Source organism: Hibiscus syriacus, unplaced genomic scaffold (assembly GCF_006381635.1).
Source record: "Hibiscus syriacus cultivar Baekdansim isolate YM2019G1 unplaced genomic scaffold, ASM638163v2 tig00110904_pilon, whole genome shotgun sequence".
NCBI lineage: Eukaryota > Viridiplantae > Streptophyta > Magnoliopsida > Malvales > Malvaceae > Hibiscus > Hibiscus syriacus.
The window spans coordinates 1,010,289-1,031,708 of NW_024062907.1; the positions used below are offsets into that span (position 1 = coordinate 1,010,289).

At 34.3% G+C, this 21,420-nt stretch overlaps 1 protein-coding gene and 1 pseudogene across 1 annotated transcript; both read right to left on the reverse strand.

The window, feature by feature from the left end:
- Nucleotides 1–1,778: 1,778 nt before the first annotated feature.
- LOC120146234 (50S ribosomal protein L25-like) lies at nucleotides 1,779–3,791 on the reverse strand. Its single transcript, XM_039159863.1, has 3 exons — nucleotides 3,324–3,791; nucleotides 3,071–3,200; nucleotides 1,779–2,173 (listed from the first exon to the last, which is right to left on the reverse strand). The coding sequence occupies exons 1-3, from the start codon at nucleotides 3,741–3,743 to the stop codon at nucleotides 1,953–1,955; spliced, it is 771 nt and encodes a 256-aa protein (XP_039015794.1). The 5' UTR covers nucleotides 3,744–3,791; the 3' UTR covers nucleotides 1,779–1,952.
- A 1,215-nt stretch (nucleotides 3,792–5,006) lies between these two features.
- On the reverse strand, nucleotides 5,007–21,128 carry LOC120146270 (annotated as a pseudogene).
- Between the last annotated feature and the right edge of the window lie 292 nt (nucleotides 21,129–21,420).

Below are 21,420 nucleotides of genomic sequence, written 5' to 3' on the forward strand. Positions count from 1 at the left end.
AACTTATCAACCTTCATCACCTTGCTTATCATAAGCAAGGGCGCCTATATTATCCCTTTTTCAAGCTATGCCACCTATAACCCTTCTAAAAGGCTCATCTGGACTATTCATCAAGTTTCAAGGATCACATGCTTGCTTTCATAAACACCGTCATATCAAAGCCTCATCAAGGGCTCACATTCATGCCACCCCTTCACTTGGATTTAGGATAATTTGTATTATTATTTTATTCTTTAGTCATGTTACAACAAGGACTCCTCAAAACCTATATAAATGATGCTCCTCCCCTCATTGTAATCATCAATTCTTTTCTTATACAACATAACTAGAGTTCATTTTTGTAAGAGATGATAGCCTTATGACTTCAAAGCTTCTTTTTCTTTTAGTTCTTTCAAGTTCTTTGAGAGATAGATCTTCACTCTCTAATTTGCTTTTTCATTACGATTAGGAGGGCTGGTTAGAGTTGTATTATCGAGTTTGTCTTTTCATTGTGACTAGGAGGTTCGATGGGATAATTATCCTTCACATTCATCTTCCATAAACATCATTTTCTTCCCTAAACCACCTTCACGTCACAACCATCCCTATTCTAGGGTTTCTATTATCATCATACCTACCGGGGGTAAATTTCCAAATAGATTTTTCCATCAATTTGACCATACGAGTTTAATTTTGTCTTCACCAATGTGATTCTTAGATTTCTATCTTTCCAACGACTATTTGCTTACTAAAATCCAAGATCAAATCACCATTGGTTGCCCATATCAAAGAGGTAAGTGCAAGTTCTTCATTACATGTTTTGTCTTTTAGTTATCTTTTATTACCCTTGTTTTACCTTGTCTTTCTTTCTCCATCTATTTCATCGTGCTTGTTTTCTTTGTCCTAATCCTTTTTTCCTTGTCTAAATCCAACATATAAACGCTATAAAAAATCTAGCTATAGTCGCTCATATATTCAACAACTTTTTTCTTTTTTTTCATCGAGTCTAGAGCTTTCTAGGTTTGATACATTAATAAGAGTAACATTCATTCATCCACTGCCACATCTCTATCAGTTAGGTTGAAATTATTGTAGTTAAATTAAGGTAAACTAGGTAAAGTATAAGGGATGACAATCTAGTTTAAGATCAAGGAACGACATAAGATGGGCACAACAAAAAAAAGTTTACTTTTTCTTAACATTTTTAGTTGGATCTAACCTAAAATGTTGATTTTTTCTTAACATTTTCGGTTGAATCGAAGATGTTATATTCTTCATAACATTTTCGGTTAGCAAACGAGAATGTTACAATTTTCATAACATTTTCTGCAATAGAATACATCAGAAAATTATGGGTTTAAAACAAAGAAACATAGTTTATTAAGGGATATTTTCATATATCCTTTTTGAAGCAGTACAGTACAGCCACAACCTATAGCGCTCCCTATCATTGATGATGAAGGGTTGTTATCTTCATATATAGAGAGAATTATAGTTTTGAAGCTTGTCTTGGCCTTGGGAACATGTTCCAAAAAAGCTACGGTCCAAATGACTTATTATTTGCAGCACATCCTGCATGACCGGAACGTGTCGTAGGTTCGTCACAGACGAAGACATTATGGGCCGCCGTTGGTTTTAACGCAAAAGAATTTAAAGTTAACTCAAATTCCATGTATCCTAAAAACTTTTTCTAAGAACTAAAGTTCAATCGGAAAAGTTTATATCAGTCAATAGAATGGAAACAGAATTGAAATAGCATGTAATGCAAAAGAATTTCAATCCCAAGCGAGGAAATAAACGAGTCATTGCACCACCACTCCATGCTTGGTTCTCTACTGGTACTAAAAAACTTCAAAGTGCCATGAACAATGATAAGGATGAGAGCATCGATTTTAAGCTCACTCAACGCTCCATTCGAAAAGTGGAGGTAAATATTATTAATACTATGCTTCCCAAAATCCGAACCCAGGGCCTTATTTCTTCTTCTGTTGGTCTGAAACTCTGGCTCCCATAATCTTACAAACAGGCTCATCTTTCGACTGCATAAGCTTTAGAGCAGGGTGAACCTTCAGGTCTCCCATTACCAACTTCTGACCACCATCCAACTCACTTAAATCAACATCAATGTATGGAGGAATAATATCCGCGGGGCATAAGAACTTAACGGTCCTCTTGATGGTATTCAGGTACAACCCTGTCAAATATTTAACATATATGCATGAAAGAGGATATTAATTACAAAAATAAGAGGATGCAGCAACTAAGATTCATACCGATAAAGAAAACTTGTGAAACATATTAAGAATATTAATAGCTTCAGAAGCAGCTAAAAGGGATATCATCGGTTGACAAGGAGACTGCCCCAACTCACCCTAGAGCAAACGTATGATATGATAACTGTTAAAGCGAGGATTTCTAGAAAACAACGAAAGATTGAGACAAATATTTAACTCCCTCTAGGCTACCATACATGATAATAGTAATTAAAATAAGCTGAATATAATTGAATAGATAAAAGAAACATCAGACAATAATATGGCTCATATGAAACCATACCCAGTAGTATTGTAAATCGCTCCATTCCATCTAAAACTATTAACTGCGATAGTGTGAGCACTAAGTAAACTACTAGAGAGCGAGGAAATAATTCCAAAACTTAGCAAGTTTTTACGCCAAGCAATCGCCAAATGTCTAACTGAACATCCTAACTCAGTGATCAAAATTAACACAAATGTTGCTCGTGTACCAGGGGAAATTTGCGGTACTATACCTAAGCATTATCATAATTCATAAAGGGTCAACAGAAACCAGACATTATATGAAAAAACTAATGCTTAAGCCCTTGAATCTATCCAGTCACGGTTCGCACTTTGCACACACCTAAACCAAACTTTTAGCCATTCAGGTAAAATTTGGTCAACAGAGCTGATATTAAACACCAAAAGAAATGCAATTATCAATTGTATGAGTAAACATTTTACACTGAGAGTTCACATCACCTTATCTTTTGGGCATGGAATCACCAACAAACATATAGTATTTAAGTATCTAATCCAATGAAATTATATTGACCGAAATTACAACCTTTTACCTTTCCTTAGCCCAGGGCAGACATCTTCCCCTCTAAATACAAGTGGAATATCCACCTTCAACAAAGCATTGGAAGGCGCCCTTATGAAGGTCACATTAAGAGGTGCCTCAGTCCCCGCATGTAAGTGAAGCTGAAACAAAAATTTAAAGAGATATATATATACCCATATTCAAATCCAACGGAGAACACAGCTGATTAAACAGAATTTTATTAAAAAAAAATTAAGTGAACTAAAAGGGAAAAAATCCATTACCTTCCTAGGGAGAACCCGTACTTTTTCAATCAAATCACCGCTCCCAAACTCCGATCGAACCTCAAGATCAAAAAGCCTAGAAACGAAAAACGACTCGCCCAGATGCTTTACAAGTTTTCTGATCTGATTGGTCTGAACAGAAATGAGCCTCTTGTTGCCTCCGTGTTGGCCATCTTCTTGCTCGAAAACGATGCTGGGGACCCGACCCACTTTTCTTTCTTTGGCGGAGATGTTTTTGCCGGAGGTGGCGCGTGGGACCGCGAGTATAGTCTCGGCGAATTTGGGGTCGGGCCTGGGGAAACCTTCGAGGTAGGTCAATGGAGACGGTGGATGTGAAAGGTCGAGGGGCAGGGCAGCTTGGGAGAAGAAGCGGAGGTGGAGGGTTTTGTTGGAGAGGGCGCGGTGGATCAACAAAGCCATCACCGGTGTTTGCGGAGAGCTTGGGTGTGGGGTTTTGGGGGGTTAAGGGAGGTTTTCGTTGCTTCAAAATTAGGGTAGTGGGCCGATACAATTTGATGCTGGGAGCTTTGGGTCATTCTAACCCCAACTACTAAATTTTGGTTTACTATATTAATTCCATTCAAATCAATTTAATTCTAAATATAGCATAAACCAAACCATTTTAATAGTTAAAAGGATAACTATTATCTCTAAAAAATTTGAGTTTGAACATGAGTTTTATAAATTAAGAAATAATTTTTGAATTTTTAAATAATAAAAATATTCTAATGTGAGTATGAAATTAAGGAGGAACATGAGTCGAGTTTTTTTGATCAATCTGATCCAATTTTAATTGTTAAAAATTAAATTATTTCAGTTGATAAAAAGAGTGTTGTTTTTTTTAGAGATTATGGGTTAGATCACCTACGTTTGTAGGGTACGTATGTTGTCAATGATTAAGAAAGATTCTGAACAAATAATATTGTATAATCACTTCAGGTTATTCAAAACTAATTAAAAAATAAAAGACGATATATATTGATTTTTGAGTTTTTAAAAATTTCTAATGTGAGTATTAGACCAGGGAGTGCCATGAGCTAGGTTTGCGACCAACTCGATCCGACTTCAAAAAAAAATATCTCTTTCATAAGTTTAGTTTGATTTGAATTTAGAAAAACTTTATGTGATCCAAGACTTATTTAGGGGATAATTATTTTTGCCTCAATATATATATTAATTTTATTCAATAAAATATGAATTTAATTGAAGAAAATATACATGGGTATTATTACAATTATCCTTAAATATATAAAGGATGATTACACTAGTTTCTTGAGTCAAATCAAATATTTTTCACCATAAAATTAAACTCAACCTGAAATGTATCCTCTAAATAAACCCGATTCGACATAAACCTAAACTTTTTTAAAAATTCACTCTACCTTATGAAATCAAATTGACGGTCGTTGAGTTAGGATATCGTGTCCATCCTTAAATATGATTATTAAAATTTAATTTTGATTATTAATGTGGTGTCTCAAACTGGTACGTTGGCAGACCGACCAAACAGGTCATGCCACACGTCTCAACATTGTCTTTCTATGAATTTTTTTTACTAAAGCTGAAGGGGCTCTCAACAAAAGTTGAAAGTAGCAAAATTTCATTTTTAGAATCTTTAAAAAAGCATCCACATCTTAATCCAAAAAAAAAAAGATGTTAATTATCTTATGTAATGTTCAATTCACTCCACGTTCCGGCCAAGAAGATGGGTAGTTTATATGAAAAGCTGTCTTACACTAACCATTTCCACATTGCAAACAAAGAAAGAGAGATGACGGAAAAGTTGCACCATATTTACAGAAGCACCGAATCAAAGGATCAATCCTTGGGCAGGTGCAGGTTTAGAAGGTTGCTCTTCGCTTGGAGATTCAGATAGATGAATCTGCCAAAGTCATCGACCACTTTTCGATTCCGTTCCTCCTCAGCTGCTCCCACTTTTTCTTTCGTCTTCTGTCCGACATCTCCCGCTGCTTTCGCAACCTTATTGAAAGCACCTGTTACCCATGATGCCCCAGTGAATACATACCTCTTCTTATTTATGGCAGATCCTGCACTGCGGAGCTTTTGCTCGGCAGTAGCAAATGCTGATTTGGTTTTCTCGGAAACCTGAAACTTCTGGTCCACTTCTCTTACTTTGTCACCAACGATGGTAGTACCGACATGTAACTTCTCGGTGAACCCGGTTTTCTTGTCGAAAGTTGCAACCTTGGCCGAGGCTGTTGATGTTAACTGGTTCTTGTCATCAAAGGCCTTTGCCTTGTTGACTGCATCTTTGCCTACAATGAAGCCCTTAGTGAGCATGCCGGTAACAACATCCTCGGCCTTTCTAATGGCAGAATCACCACCAGCACGAGCTTTGTTTTACGTTACCTGCAGAAAATAGACAAAAGTTGTAAGCTTAGCCCCGTATTGAAACTATCGATTCAGCATAACACTTACACGGATCGGCGCAGAAGCAGCAGGAGGCAGCTTTAAGTCTGGAGCTAAAGAAAAGCTCACTGATAGACCAACTATTGTTGCTCCCTGAAATACAAGTACTTAATCACTCATTTAATCCCTGTCACATAAAGAAATTTTACAGTTGGCAATCCAATCAACACATAAATAAATGTCGGTCAAGCAATCATTTATAACTTAATACCATTGCAAAATAAAAATTCTGGTAGAGCATATCATATTGCCATGTACTTCAAAGTAACTACACTATGATCTTCCCTCAAATTGATATCCAACTTAGCCGTTGACTTCGTATATAGTTTTAGGAGAAACCAATTGTCATAACCATTTTTTTTGTAAAACAATTAAATATTATTTTAAAAAACGATTATCACTTTAATTTGAAAATTTTGGTGATTTGGAATTAATTTGGAACTAATTAAATGGGAGTCGCCATCGACCTTTGAGCTAGGTAGGTCGAATACCCAAAAATATCTTTTAAAAACAATTTTAAGAAAAATAGTTTTTTAAGACAAAGATGGTATGCGTTTACTAAAGATTCAATTTAATGGATTCGGGAGTCGGTTACGTGTGGGGAAGGGTAAACACCCCCACAGTGCCCAAAATTGGTACTGTGTCATTTACGCATTGTCGTAATGGTGGAAACGATGAATCGAATATAAAATTAAACTATGATCAATTTATTGAGATTTATTTAATTTGCCTCATATTAATGAATGTTATGGAAAATTCTTTAATTCAAAAAGAAACCTCGAAATTAACAATCCTCCATCGGGAAATCTATTTCGACTATTTCTTCCCATAAAAGAATATTCCCTCATTAACAAAAATACGAATGGAATATATAAAAAAAACGATATTTACATACAACAAAATAAATTGATAAAAAAAAATCGAATATACATTGTAGAATAAAGATTGATAATTTGCCTGAAATGATATTAATTATCATTTAGAGACATTCATTGCAATGTTCGATTTAAAATGAAATGATTAGCAAAATAAAATCAAATTAATTTCAAGTTCACATTTGTTCGAATGTCATATCGGATTGTATCACTTCGATCAAGTGATACTTTCCATGCACGTTCTACAAATTTGTGTTCTTGAAAACATTCGAACAATATTTAAATAAAGAAATGCAATATAAATAACTATAAATAGAAATATGCAAAATACAATATTTACAACAAATATAGTCAAATATATTTTTTATATATGATACAAATACATAACATAAAAAAACATGTACATACATAAAGAATTAAAATAAAAGAAAATTAATATTACAAACCCAACTATAATGACCAAAAATAAAGTACTTGAAATTTCAAAGACCAAAATAGCAAACACATAAACTCAAAGAACCAAAATAGTACAAACATGAATTTTAAAGGGCTAAAGTCGAAGAAACACAAGTTAAGGACCAAACTGAAATTACACAGAAACATGAAGGATCAAAAATATTTAAACCAAATGCCAAAACAGTGACTAAAACAAAAGATGCACCAATCTGAGGGCCAAATTCGAACATCAACCAAAATCACACAACACATGTAATAAGTGACTAAAATAAAATTATTATAAATATCATAGCCTAAATTAAAACTAATGAAATTGAAATAAATAACCAAATATGGACTGAAATGAAACAAATCTAAACTCTAAGGCGTAAAATCAAATAATTACACAAACCATGCAAATGAGGACTAAAACAATTTCACAGAAATACGGAGGATCAAAAAGTAATTAAACAAAATGTCGGACAGTGACCAAAATAGAACATTTGCAAATATGATGGCTAAATTCAAACACCCACAAAATATCATAACACAAGAAATTAGGACTAAAATGAAACTATTACAAACATTGGGACCAAAGTCAAATATCCACAAAAATGACATAACATACATTAATAGGACTAAAATAGAAATACCTAAACATAATAGACTAAATTAGTAAAAGCAGAAACTAACAGGGCTAAAAAGTAATTACAAAATAAACAGGGCCCAAATCGCAAACAACAACTAATACAAACATCAGAAATGTAAATAAGCCATAAATAATACTTAGGACTAGATTGAAATTGAAACAGAAACATGAAGACTGAATAATAATTAAACCAAAACGTAAAACAAGGACTAAAATAAAATATTTATAAATGTGAGGGCCAGATTCGAATATGAAAGAAACATACACGAAATATTAAATCAGTGGCTAAGATGTAACATTTATAAATATTGAAACCAGAACCAAATATAAACAAAAAATGTTATAATACCTAGGATAGTGACTAAAATATAAAAGTGAAAAGATAAAGGCTCAAATTGAAATAATGTAAACTTCATTCCATGGCTAAATCGTGAGATTACAAGGATCAAGGACCTACAGTGTAGTTTACCCCTTTTAATATGAGAAACACGGGAAGAATGATACAAAGATGTAAGGACCAAATAGGCTATTTACCCTTTCATGCTGAAACACGCATACCCTGAACCCCTAAAACGGCGTCATTTTGGTTCAATTACACAAGCCCAAAAACGGGCTTTCATTCATCCATCCCCCTCATTTTCCCCATCTTCTCCTCTCTCTTAAAAATAGAGAACAGAAGAAGCTCTCAATGTTCTCTCCTTCTCTGCCTTTGTCTCCGTCGTGGAGAGAAAGCCGAGGAACCACGGCCGCCGCAGCCGGCGGCGATGGCTTGAGAAATCCACCCATGACCAACCCTTCTCTCTTTCTTTGAACACTAACCCTTCTCCTACCCCAAGCAAAAAAATCGAAACCCCCTATTCAAAAACCCTAGATCCAAAATAAGGGAAAGTTTACCTTCAATACGGCCTTCTCTGTTCTGGCTAGGCTACAACGACGAGGTTTTCTACAAGGGTAAGATCTCCCTCACTTTGTTTTTTTTTTTAGCACTCTCTCTATTTTTTTCTGGTTATCACCGAATACTCTCTCCTTTTTCTTTTTTTTATCTCCCTTTTTCCTCTGATATCTTTGCTTGATTTATGGTTGATTTTGCTTCGTTTGGTGAGATGATGATGATATCTCATTAGGGTCTGAGTCTCACTGATTTTGTAGGATTGAATCCCGAAAAAATCGGGATTTAGAATGATATTTTAATGGGTTCACTGTTGATGACATTTTCGGATTGATTTGGGTATTTGGATTGATTTGTTTGATGTGGTTTACTGTAGATGATTGTGGAGCGAGACGGGCCGGAACAGTGACGGTGGCGCGGCTGTTCATCTGCTGCTGGCGGCGGTGGAGCTTCGGTTTAGGGTTTAAAACCCTAATTTGAATGGGTTCTCTTGTTGGGGCTAGAATTGGTATGGGGCTTGAACCGGGTTTGGGCTCCAGCTTGTATCTGCTACTGGGCTTAGGGATTAGGCCTGCAAAAATTTTTAATATATTAATAACAATAAATAAGCATAATATAATAATAATAATAATAATAATAATAATATAATAATAATAATAATAATAACAATTAGATAGAAAAGACCCGGACAAAAACGGGTGTCTACAGCTGCCCCTCTTTGCACATTCTTGTGTTAACAAGAATAGGGCAAAGATGACAAGACATCACGTTTTTGTCTGGTTCTCTCCCTTTTAAACTTAGAAATTGGATAATGTTGGTTGTTGGGGACGCCACTGCTCATACGTGATGAAGAGTTCGGGTCGTCTAAGGGTGACATGGTTCCTACGTGATGAGGAAATCTGGTCGAGGGTTGACACTGCTCATACGTGATGAAGAGTTCTTGGCCATCTTAAGGTGATAACACGGTTCCTACGTGATGAGGACGGCTGGTTATCTACGGTTGACACGGCTCCTACGTGATGAGGAGATCTGGTCTGGGGAATGACATGGCTCATACGTGATGAAGAGTTCTGGCCATCTAAAGGTGATAACACGGTTCCTACGTGATGAGGACGGCTGGTTATCTATGGTTGACACGGCTCCTACGTGATGAGGAGATCTGGTCTGGGGATGACACGGTTCCTACATGATGAGGACGGCTGGCCATCTTTAGGAGTTATGGTTTCAAGAGAAACCAAATTAAAGATTTGTTTCAAAAGAAACAAACCCAAAGATTTGTTTCAAGAAAAATAAACTCAAAGATGATATTTTTAAAAGCAACTGTCTCAAAAGAGACAAAATTCGTTTTAAGGGAAACGACTCAAAGATGACGTTTAAAGGGAAACTGTCTCAAATGAGACAAAATTCGTTTAAAGGGAATTGATCTCAAAGATCAGTGTTTCGAGGGAAACAAACTCAAAGATGTTTTTGTTTCAAGAAAAACATACTCAAAGACTTTGTTTGTTTTGTTTCAAGGGAAACAGATTCAAAGATGGTAAAATTTGTTTCCAAAGAAACAAACTCAAAGATTTTTCTCAAAGAAACTGTCTCGAGAGAAACAAAATTTTGTTTCCAAAGAAAGAGATTCAATGATGATTTTTTTTTAAACATTGTCATAAGAGACAAAACCTTGTTTTTCAGAAAATTGTATCTTAGTGAGACAAAATTTTGTTTCCAAAGAAACAGACTCAGATTTTTCTTCAAAAGAAACTGTTTTAAGTGATAAAACCTTGTTTCCAGAGAAACAAACTCAAAGATGATCTTGTTTTAAGAGAAAATGTTTCAAGAGACAAAATTCGTTTGAAGGGAAACGACTCAAAGATTTTTTTTTCAAAAGAAATTATCTTAAGAGAGACAAAATTTTGTTTCCAAAGAAACAGACTCAAAGATTTTTGTTTCAAAAGAAATTATCCTAAGAGAAACAACATTTTGTTTCCAAAGAAACAGACTCAGATTTTTCTTCAAAAGAAACTGTTTTAAGTGATAAAACCTTGTTTCCAGAGAAACAAACTCAAAGATGATCTTGTTTTAAGAGAAAATGTTTCAAGAGACAAAATTCGTTTGAAGGGAAACGACTCAAAGATTTTTTTTCAAAAGAAATTATCTTAAGAGAGACAAAATTTTGTTTCCAAAGAAACAGACTCAAAGATTTTTGTTTCAAAAGAAATTCTCAAAGATTTTTTTTCAAGAGAAACTGTCTCAAGAGAAACAAAATTTTGTTTTAAAAGATTCAAAGATTGTCGATTTTGTTTATATGGAAATAATCTCAAAGGTGTTTTCAAAAGTGTTTATTTTGTTTCAAATGAAACAATTTCAGGATTTGTTTAAAGGGGAAACTGTCTCGTGCGAGACAAATCAGCTTTGAAAATCTCAAGTGATATTAATTTTGCTTTAAGTACATCAACCTTGAAATTTGTATCATGAGAGAAAATGATGTCTCAAGCGAGACGAAATTTGCTTTATAGCATAGTCTCAAATGAGACCAAAATTTGTTTTTAGAGAAATTGTCTCTAGCGAGACAAAGTTTATTTTTGTGAAAACGATCTCAAGTGAGATCAACTTTGCTTAATGTGTAACAAATTCGAAATTTGGATCTCAAAGGGAAAAGGTCTCAAGCGAGACGCAATTTGTTTTAAAATTCTCAAAATTTGTGGAAAAATGTATCAAGCGAGACATAATTTGTTTTAAAGAGAAAGTTGTCTCAAGCGAGACAAAATAAAATTTGTTTTTAAGAAAACTATCTCTAGTGAGACGACACTTTATTTATTATATATTTTTTTAAAAGAAAATAATCTCAATAGCTCAAAATTTGTCTATTGATTCCTGCATGTTGAGGAAACGTCTTCAGAAGATCTGATTGTTGACTTCAGGAAGCCAAATATGTGGATTGCATTGTTCTTTCAAGCTGAAAACATCTGGTTATTTCCGAGCTCTTATTTCCTGAAAAGATCAGAATGATGCATTTTTGACTACTCTCTTGGATGTTATGATAGATGTCAATATGAAATTTATTTGATTTTTTTTATTGAATTTGTCCTCAAGTGAGGAGAAAAATGTCTTTAATACACATGATGATAAATGTTTGATACAAATTTTATGTATCATATATGTATGTGTATGTATGTATGTATGTATGTATGTATGTATGTATGTGTATACTTTTCTCGATCTAGAAGGAGAATGATCGCGAGAGCAGTCTTCACTCTATCATTGATTCAACTTGTCCGTATTTCCACCAATGTGTACTCTTACAAACCTTGACCTGAGACCATTTGTTTATTCCATCAAATTTTGCCCTAAAATTTAGCTTCTCTTGCCCCAGCTTCAATCTTGAGCTTCAGATAGATATTTTTTTGAATTCCAAGATACGCCTCCAGAGAGATTATCTTGTTTGAAAATGTTTTTCTTCTTCTTTTATTTTCAAAAGTCTGAAAATATCAATAGTTTTGAAAAATGTTTAATCAAAAGATTTGAAAACATTGCTCCTTTCAAGGTTTCACAATTGACAAATCATAAAACAAGAGTTCATTGGATATCAAAGAATTAATTACTCTTTTAATCCTTCAATAAATTATAGCTATTTGACAAGTGTCAAGATCAATGCTATCTTTGAGAGATGGTTAAGTAAGGAAGGATAAAAAAGTCTCAAGTGGTTAATTTTGGTCAAAAGTATAGTGTTCTCATTTATTTGATGTTCTCTGATCTGATGAAGTAGCTTCTGTACTCAGTTATTGGAAGTGTTCTCTGACTCCCAACTCTCATGTTCTCATTCATGTTGTGTGATGCCTCATCAAGGGATTTGAGCAATCATCTCCTATGTAATAATCTTCATATTCGAGCAGCCCTTTCAGGTTTTCAACTCGAATCCTCCTTTGGTTTCAAGACGTTACTCAGAATTTACGTCTTGAACCCCCCTTTGTTATTTTTCTCTATCATGCATTAAAGATTTTAGAAAATCTTTATAAGTAAAATATTAATCCTGATAGGCGGGATGAAATATGAGGATAGTCTCTTCCGCTTAGAAATCCATGTATGATTAGAAGGGACTTGTAAGGCACGTAATGTAGGTCATGGTTCAGGGTTATGAAAGAAAGGGATAAAAGGCCCAAACAAGTGTTGAAAGGTGATTGAACCAAGGATCAATTAACTCTGATGCCTTCAATCTTGTCTTGCTCAATTTGAATATGCTCGTATGAGTCCTTTGTCTTCTCTTGATGTTCTATGATCTTCTGGTGAACTAATTCTGGATCAATCTCATAGTTTGAAACTTGATGTGCCATTTGAGTCGAGAGACTCTTTGTATGTGTTCTTTGTCCACTTTCTCTTCTTTTTTTTTTACTTGGTTTCTTTCTCTTTGTTTTTCTTTTCTCTTCGCTTTAATATGATCTTTGCACTGTGTATTTGGTTCACCTTTTGGTATCTTATCTGGATCAATGGTCTTCACTCATACGAGCAGATTTCCTCTAACTTGCCCCCCAATATGGAGGGTAATCCTTGATTATGGTTGAATCAGAAGAAAATATCATTCAAGCTCAAATGGGGACACAAGGGATATATTTTCTCCTTTTGTGAAGGGATAAAGAAAGAAAGCCGTTCATCATCTCATACACAGAAGTCCTTGCAGAAGAGGTATCCCCAGGGGGATAGATTTTCAGGATTAATTTTTATTTAAAATGAAAACAATAATTAATGCATGATAGAATTATTTTGAATGAATTCTTTTTTTTCTCTTCACTTTTTGCTCTCAACATGTCTCAATTACTCATGCTCGTCTTCAGAAAATTGATGCGAGATGCCCCACACTGTGTCTTCTTTGTAGGAAGGTTTATGTTCAAGTGAACATCTTGTACTCAATGTCTGTAGGTTTTATTGGTAGAAAATGTTGGTTTTACGTCTAAGAAGACGATGGTGACTTTATTGGCTCAAAGAAAGGTATGGGTATGACTTTTGTGTCTCAAAAAAATAAATACAGTGTTTTAAGGTGGAAAGAATATTTCAAGGTCTCAAAGAGAGGGAATGTTTCAAGGTCGAAAAGAATATTTCAAGGTCTCAAAGAGATAGAATGTCAAAAATTGGTTATTTGGTAGTGACCAGGAATTATTTCGGGTAAAAATTGAGAGATTTTATTTTAGGGTTTTAGACAGGATAAAATAGGTCTAATCTTGCCATATGTCAAAAATCTATAATTCTTGAAGAATTAAAAGAATATGTAATTCATTCGATATTCAAATAACTAAAGATTAAAATTTGTTCAATTATTTAACCTTAGAAAGTAGCATCATTTCAGTCATCAAAGATTAAAAATATTTAAGCAAATATTGAAGAAAGAACAAAAACGAGTTCAAACAAAACAATCTCTATGGATGCCAGTGGTTGATGCAATGACTTCTCTGGCTTAGTATTAGGATACCCCTGAATAAATCATATTATGGATTTTGTGCTTTAGTGTTTTGCAGTTCTCAGTGGAGTGTCTGGAGCTTCTTAGGTGGAAATTGTGCACTGGATCAACATCGTAGACCTCAGGGAACGATGACTCTTTTCTCGAACCATCATGGAAGACTCAATCGAACAAGCTTCTATCGTGTTGATTTCAGCTTCTTGTTTATATTCTCAATATGGTCACGTGATCAGTATTACTTCCACTGACTTCTCCACAAATTGATCTCATGTTTTTATGAATGATGCATATGAAAATGCTTAAAAATAAAATATATATGCAAAATAAAAAGATGCAAATGCAGATGGAAAAATGTTGACCCCAACGATGAATATCATAGAATAGTCTTTACCAGAAATAAAAGTTTTCACATTACAAGACAATCCAATTTACAAACATGTCTTCGCTTAGATGGTGAGCCTAGAATGGATCACTGCTTCATATCGGATCTTCGTCCTCAATAATGATGCCCCTCAAGCGCTCTGTAATCTGACTCCGTTAATGCCTCGGTGGTAGTGAGGTCGGTGTGTCGCTCTTTGATAACTAGCGATGAAATGATTATAGATAAGACTCCACTGCTAGATTACTCCTTGAATCAGTGAATCATCATCTCAGTACCAAATGATGCACGATCTTCGAGCTCACTGCTTCGTCTCGGATCTTTGTACTTGGAACCGATACCCCTCAATGCTCTGTAAACTAACTCCATTAATACCTCGGCTATGCTGAAGTTTGTGCTTCACTCCCTGATGGTTAACAATGGAATAATTGTGGATGAGAATCTACTACTGGATTACTCCTTAGATCAGTGGATTATCATATCAGTCTCGAATGATGCACGATCTTCGAGAAAATCTCATTCTTGTACTCTGAACTTCTTTAAGCCCTCGGTGCATGTCTGTGTATGCGACTGCTTGATTGAAATTTTTTATCTCTTCTTGTGAAGATTTTCTCATGGATATCCCCTTGCGGATCAACATTTTCATATTATAGCATGACGATGCAATGCAATGCAAAGAAGGATGAAAAATGACAAACAAAATAAATAAGTTAAGGTGTAAAAACAAAAGAGAAAAACGAGTTAGTACATGTAGAATAATTTATACGGATAAAAATGTTATTCAGAGATGAATATAACACCTACCCCGTCATGATATCTACCCAAACATGCTTTCAATTAAATAACAATCCTGCCCGGACATGCTATCTACCCAAAATGATCTATTTTCAAGAAATTGGTCCTAACCGCATGGTATCTAGTTCGCATGCTTTATTCGGAAAAAAATATATTCTACAAATTTAAAAGGTTAAGGTTTAGAATCGTTCCTCCTTCGTGTACACCTATTTTGGGTACCTACTAACGGACAAAGGTTCGATATAGCTATACCTAGGGTGACCATTCTACGGTTCACTATATGCATGGTTTCGGTTCTAACAGGAAAGGGAACTCGAATTGTCCTTGATGTCGGTGCCCCCTTGGGCTGCCAAACCCTCGATCCTCACCCATTACAGGTTTCAAGCGGAACGAGTTCAATTCGAGGGGATTCACTGTCTTATACCCATGCAAGGAATAAATTCCTACGAAGGTATAAGGTATGTATCCCATGGGTTATTTGCTAAAACTCATACGAAGAATAAATTCTTACGAGAGTAAAGCATTCACCCTGACTAATTTGGATCGAAGCTCGTGTCTAGAGCTTATGTTATGCAGATGCGAGTGATGTGTGTGAGGAGGAACATACCTACCTTCGACCCAAATGGAAAACAAAACAAGGAAAAAAATGATAAAATCTTGACAAAGATGAAAGCCAAAAATAAAATATTAGTATGACAAAAAAAACGAAGTAATTAAAATTTCAATAAACGGATCAGAAGTTAACTAAAGATTTGAACTCATAATTTCGATCACAACGACAATGTGTAAGCGACCTACAACTTGACTCTCTAAAAATAAGGTCCCCAGCGGAGTCGCCAAGCTGTCATAACCATTTTTTTTTGTAAAACAATTAAATATTATTTTAAAAAACGATTATGACTTTAATTTGAAAATTTTGGTGATTTGGAATTAATTTGGAACTAATTAAATGGGAGTCGCCATCGACCTTTGAGCTAGGTAGGTCGAATACCCAAAAATATCTTTTAAAAACAATTTTAAGAAAAATAGTTTTTTAAGACAAAGATGGTCTGCGTTTACTAAAGATTCAATTTAATGGATTCGGGAGTCGGTTACGTGTGGGGAAGGGTAAACACCCCCACAGTGCCCAAAATTGGTACTGTGTCATTTACGCATTGTCGTAATGGTGGAAACGATGAATCGAATATAAAATTAAACTATGATCAATTTATTGAGATTTATTTAATTTGCCTCATATTAATGAATGTTATGGAAAATTCTTTAATTCAAAAAGAAACCTCGAAATTAACAATCCTCCATCGGGAAAGCTATTTCGACTATTTCTTCCCATAAAAGAATATTCCCTCATTAACAAAAATACGAATGGAATATATAAAAAAAAAACGATATTTACATACAACAAAATAAATTGATAAAAAAAAATCGAATATACATTGTAGAATAAAGATTGATAATTTGCCTGAAATGATATTAATTATCATTTAGAGACATTCATTGCAATGTTCGATTTAAAATGAAATGGATTAGCAAAATAAAATCAAATTAATTTCAAGTTCACATTTGTTCGAATGTCATATTGGATTGTATCACTTCGATCAAGTGATACTTTCCATGCACGTTCTACAAATTTGTGTTCTTGAAAACATTCAAACAATATTTAAATAAAGAAATGCAATATAAATAACTATAAATAGAAATATGCAAAATACAATATTTACAACAAATATAGTCAAATATATTTTTTATATATGATACAAATACATAACATAAAAAACATGTACATACATAAAGAATTAAAATAAAAGAAAATTAATATTACAAACCCAACTATAATGACGAAAAATAAAGTACTTGAAATTTCAAAGACCAAAATAGCAAACACATAAACTCAAAGAACCAAAATAGTACAAACATGAATTTTAAAGGGCTAAAGTCGAAGAAACACAAGTTAAGGACCAAACTGAAATTACACAGAAACATGAAGGATCAAAAATATTTAAACCAAATGCCAAAACAGTGACTAAAACAAAAGATGCACCAATCCGAGGGCCAAATTCGAACATCAACCAAAATCACACAACACATGTAATAAGTGACTAAAATAAAATTATTATAAATATCATAGCCTAAATTAAAACTAATGAAATTGAAATAAATAACCAAATATGGACTGAAATGAAACAAATCTAAACTCTAAGGCGTAAAATCAAATAATTACACAAACCATGCAAATGAGGACTAAAACAATTTCACAGAAATACGGAGGATCAAAAAGTAATTAAACAAAATGTCGAACAGTGACCAAAATAGAACATTTGCAAATATGATGGCTAAATTCAAACACCCACAAAATATCATAACACAAGAAATTAGGACTAAAATGAAACTATTACAAACATTGGGACCAAAGTCAAATATCCACAAAAATGACATAACATACATTAATAGGACTAAAATAGAAATACCTAAACATAATAGACTAAATTAGTAAAAGCAGAAACTAACAGGGCTAAAAAGTAATTACAAAATAAACAGGGCCCAAATCGCAAACAACAACTAATACAAACATCAGAAATGTAAATAAGCCATAAATAATACTTAGGACTAGATTGAAATTGAAACAGAAACATGAAGACTGAATAATAATTAAACCAAAATGTAAAACAAGGACTAAAATAAAATATTTATAAATGTGATGGCCAGATTCGAATATGAAAGAAACATACACGAAATATTAAATCAGTGGCTAAGATGTAACATTTATAAATATTGAAACCAGAACCAAATATAAACAAAAAATGTTATAATACCTAGGATAGTGACTAAAATATAAAAGTGAAAAGATAAAGGCTCAAATTGAAATAATGTAAACTTCATTCCATGGCTAAATCGTGAGATTACAAGGATCAAGGACCTACAGTGTAGTTTACCCCTTTTAATATGAGAAACACGGGAAGAATGATACAAAGATGTAAGGACCAAATAGGCTATTTACCCTTTCATGCTGAAACACGCATACCCTGAACTCCTAAAACGGTGTCGTTTTGGTTCAATTACACAAGCCCAAAAACGGGCTTTCATTCATCCATCCCCCTCATTTTCCCCATCTTCTCCTCTCTCTTAAAAATAGAGAACAGAAGAAGCTCTCAATGTTCTCTCCTTCTCTGCCTTTGTCTCCGTCGTGGAGAGAAAGCAGAGGAACCACGGCCGCCGCAGCCGGCGGCGATGGCTTGAGAAATCCACCCATGACCAACCCTTCTCTCTTTCTTTGAACACTAACCCTTCTCCTACCCCAAGCAAAAAAACCGAAACCCCCTATTCAAAAACCCTAGATCCAAAATAAGGGAAAGTTTACCTTCAATACGGCCTTCTCTGTTCTGGCTAGGCTACAACGACGAGGTTTTCTACAAGGGTAAGATCTCCCTCACTTTGTTTTTTTTTTTTAGCACTCTCTCTATTTTTTTCTGGTTATCACCGAATACTCTCTCCTTTTTCTTTTTTTTTTATCTCCTCTTTTCTGGAAACCCCAAATGAATCCCCCTTTCCTCTGATATCTTTGCTTGATTTATGGTTGATTTTGCTTCGTTTGGTGAGATGATGATGATATCTCATTAGGGTCTGAGTCTCACTGATTTTGTAGGATTGAATCCCGAAAAAATCGGGATTTAGAATGATATTTTAATGGGTTCACTGTTGATGACATTTTCGGATTGATTTGGGTATTTGGATTGATTTGTTTGATGTGGTTTACTGTAGATGACTGTGGAGCGAGACGGGCCGGAACAGTGACGGTGGCGCGGCTGTTCATCTGCTGCTGGCGGCGGTGGAGCTTTGGTTTAGGGTTTAAAACCCTAATTTGAATGGGTTCTCTTGTTGGGGCTAGAATTGGTATGGGGCTTGAACCGGGTTTGGGCTCCAGCTTGTATCTGCTGTTGGGCTTAGGGATTAGGCCTGCAAAAATTTGTAATATATTAATAACAATAAATAAGCATAATATAATAATAATAATAATAATAATAATAATAATAATAATAATAATAATAATAATAATAATAATAATAACAATTAGATAGAAAAGACCCGGACAAAAACGGGTGTCTACACCAATTGCTGCACCTTTTTTAAGAGTTAAGATTGTAACACTCTCAACTCGGCCTAGTCGAAAATCGTATCGGAGAACATGAAATTGGAAAACTTTAACAATCATCATACATTGATCAAACAACACATTCTAAGTCATATTAAAGCGTCACTATCTCAACATGAAATTAGACTATTTTGAGATAGAAATGCTTTAATATGACCCATAATGTGTTGTTTGATCAATGCATGATGATTGTTTAGTATAAATTTTCCGATTTAATGATAACCGATATCATCTCTGATCCGGTTATTGACTATACTGAGTTCAGGTGTTACAAAAATACTTTTTCTCATAAGAACGTTTTGTGGGTTTGGAGGTGCTGAATGGTAAAAACTAAGACTCCAGAAAGGAAAGTAGGACATTCAATTCAAAACACACAAGCTATAAATAGGTCTTAGTAATATTTGCTCCAGAGCACGCTGGATATTGTCTTACATTATGAATATCCACAAAGAAACCAAAGACAGTCATTTCCAAACATTCAAATGGAAAAAAAAAGACACATTGGAATAATTGATAGTTTGCAATTAAATTACCGAAAGAAGAACAGCAGTCTCTCTGCTGCTTGCAAATCCTTGAAGGTAATATATGCAATTTGTGACCCCTCATGACTTCTGTATAAGCAGATGATATAAGCTTTATACCTGTGGAACGGTAACTTATGAAAAAGAAGATGCTAGGAACCAAAAGAGCAACCCACCTCTGCATTTCTACATATTCAATATCACCAGAAAAGGAAAAGAACTCTTTGATGTCTCGCTCAGTTGCTTCTAAAGAAACATTGCTGACTTTAATGGTCTTAATCTGCAATGACAACAGAAAACATGACTCTAGGAATCTTGATAATAAATAGGTTAAGAGAAATAACAGCAAGTTATCAACCTAATATAACCAATTGTCACCAAGCTTATACCATCTCTATGTAGACATGTCAGTGCTAACCTCAACCTTAAAATCCAAACCCAAACCCGAATCGATCATTAGGAATTCAATGACCCTAAACCAAACTTACTTAAACCCGAAATAACCAAATTAGGACCCAAAATATGATCTGAACAATGACCCGAAAAAACCCAAGCTTCAAATTTGAATGATCCCGACACGGAAATGACATGAATCCGAAATTGACATAAACAATTTAAAACCAAATTAACCCAACTCGATCCGTCCAATCCGGAAATGACCTTGACAAGTTTAAAGCAATGGAGCAACCCCATGCACGTTGGATAAACAAGTTCAAATAAATTAAGTAGCAAATCCGGAATGAATCAACAGATGATGCTATGCATAAATAATTAATTTCTTGACCAAGAAATCACCAATTTCTTACTTCCAGAACTCTTTTTTTTTCTTCATACCACTATATACCTATAAGCATGCATTCAATGAACAGTTTACTTACAAAATTCCAAAAGGATTAAAAGCTACAATCATTAATTTGCTACTAAAAAACTAAATGGAGTAACTAGTTGAATTGTGTTCATCGTTTCCACAGTTCCAGTCTACTGCATTCTAAATCAACATCTAACAGTCAAATGTTATGCTAATGTCCGGATCAACAAACAGATAAAGAAATAGAAGAAAGAAAGAAACTTCATATATGAACCAACATCATATTACACCAGAAGAAATAAAACAAAAAGGAAAACTGTGTTATTGTTCCTCGATCACAAAGAGAGGAGGAAAAAAAAAACTAACCGACGCCATGGTCAAATGGTCAAAGGGAGATGAGAAGTAGAGCCAATGAATAAAGTATTGTCTTAAGAAAGAAAGAAAAAATATCTGTCGGAACACTTACTAAAAAAATTAGGAGTAAGAAGCGAGTCGATCTATTAATCTAGACTAAATCTTAAAATAATAGAGAAAAAGAAAAAGAAAACATGAAGAATTTACTTAGTTATAACATGGGGAAGCGGATTCGGAGGCTGGGATTTTGGGGGCACGTGCGAAGGCGTGGAAGAGTAAACAATGGTTCACAAAATATGCTTTTGGATTAATTAAAAATTAAATGGTTAAATTGTTATAAAATAAATGAAACGAAGTAATAATAGGAACAAGAAAAAC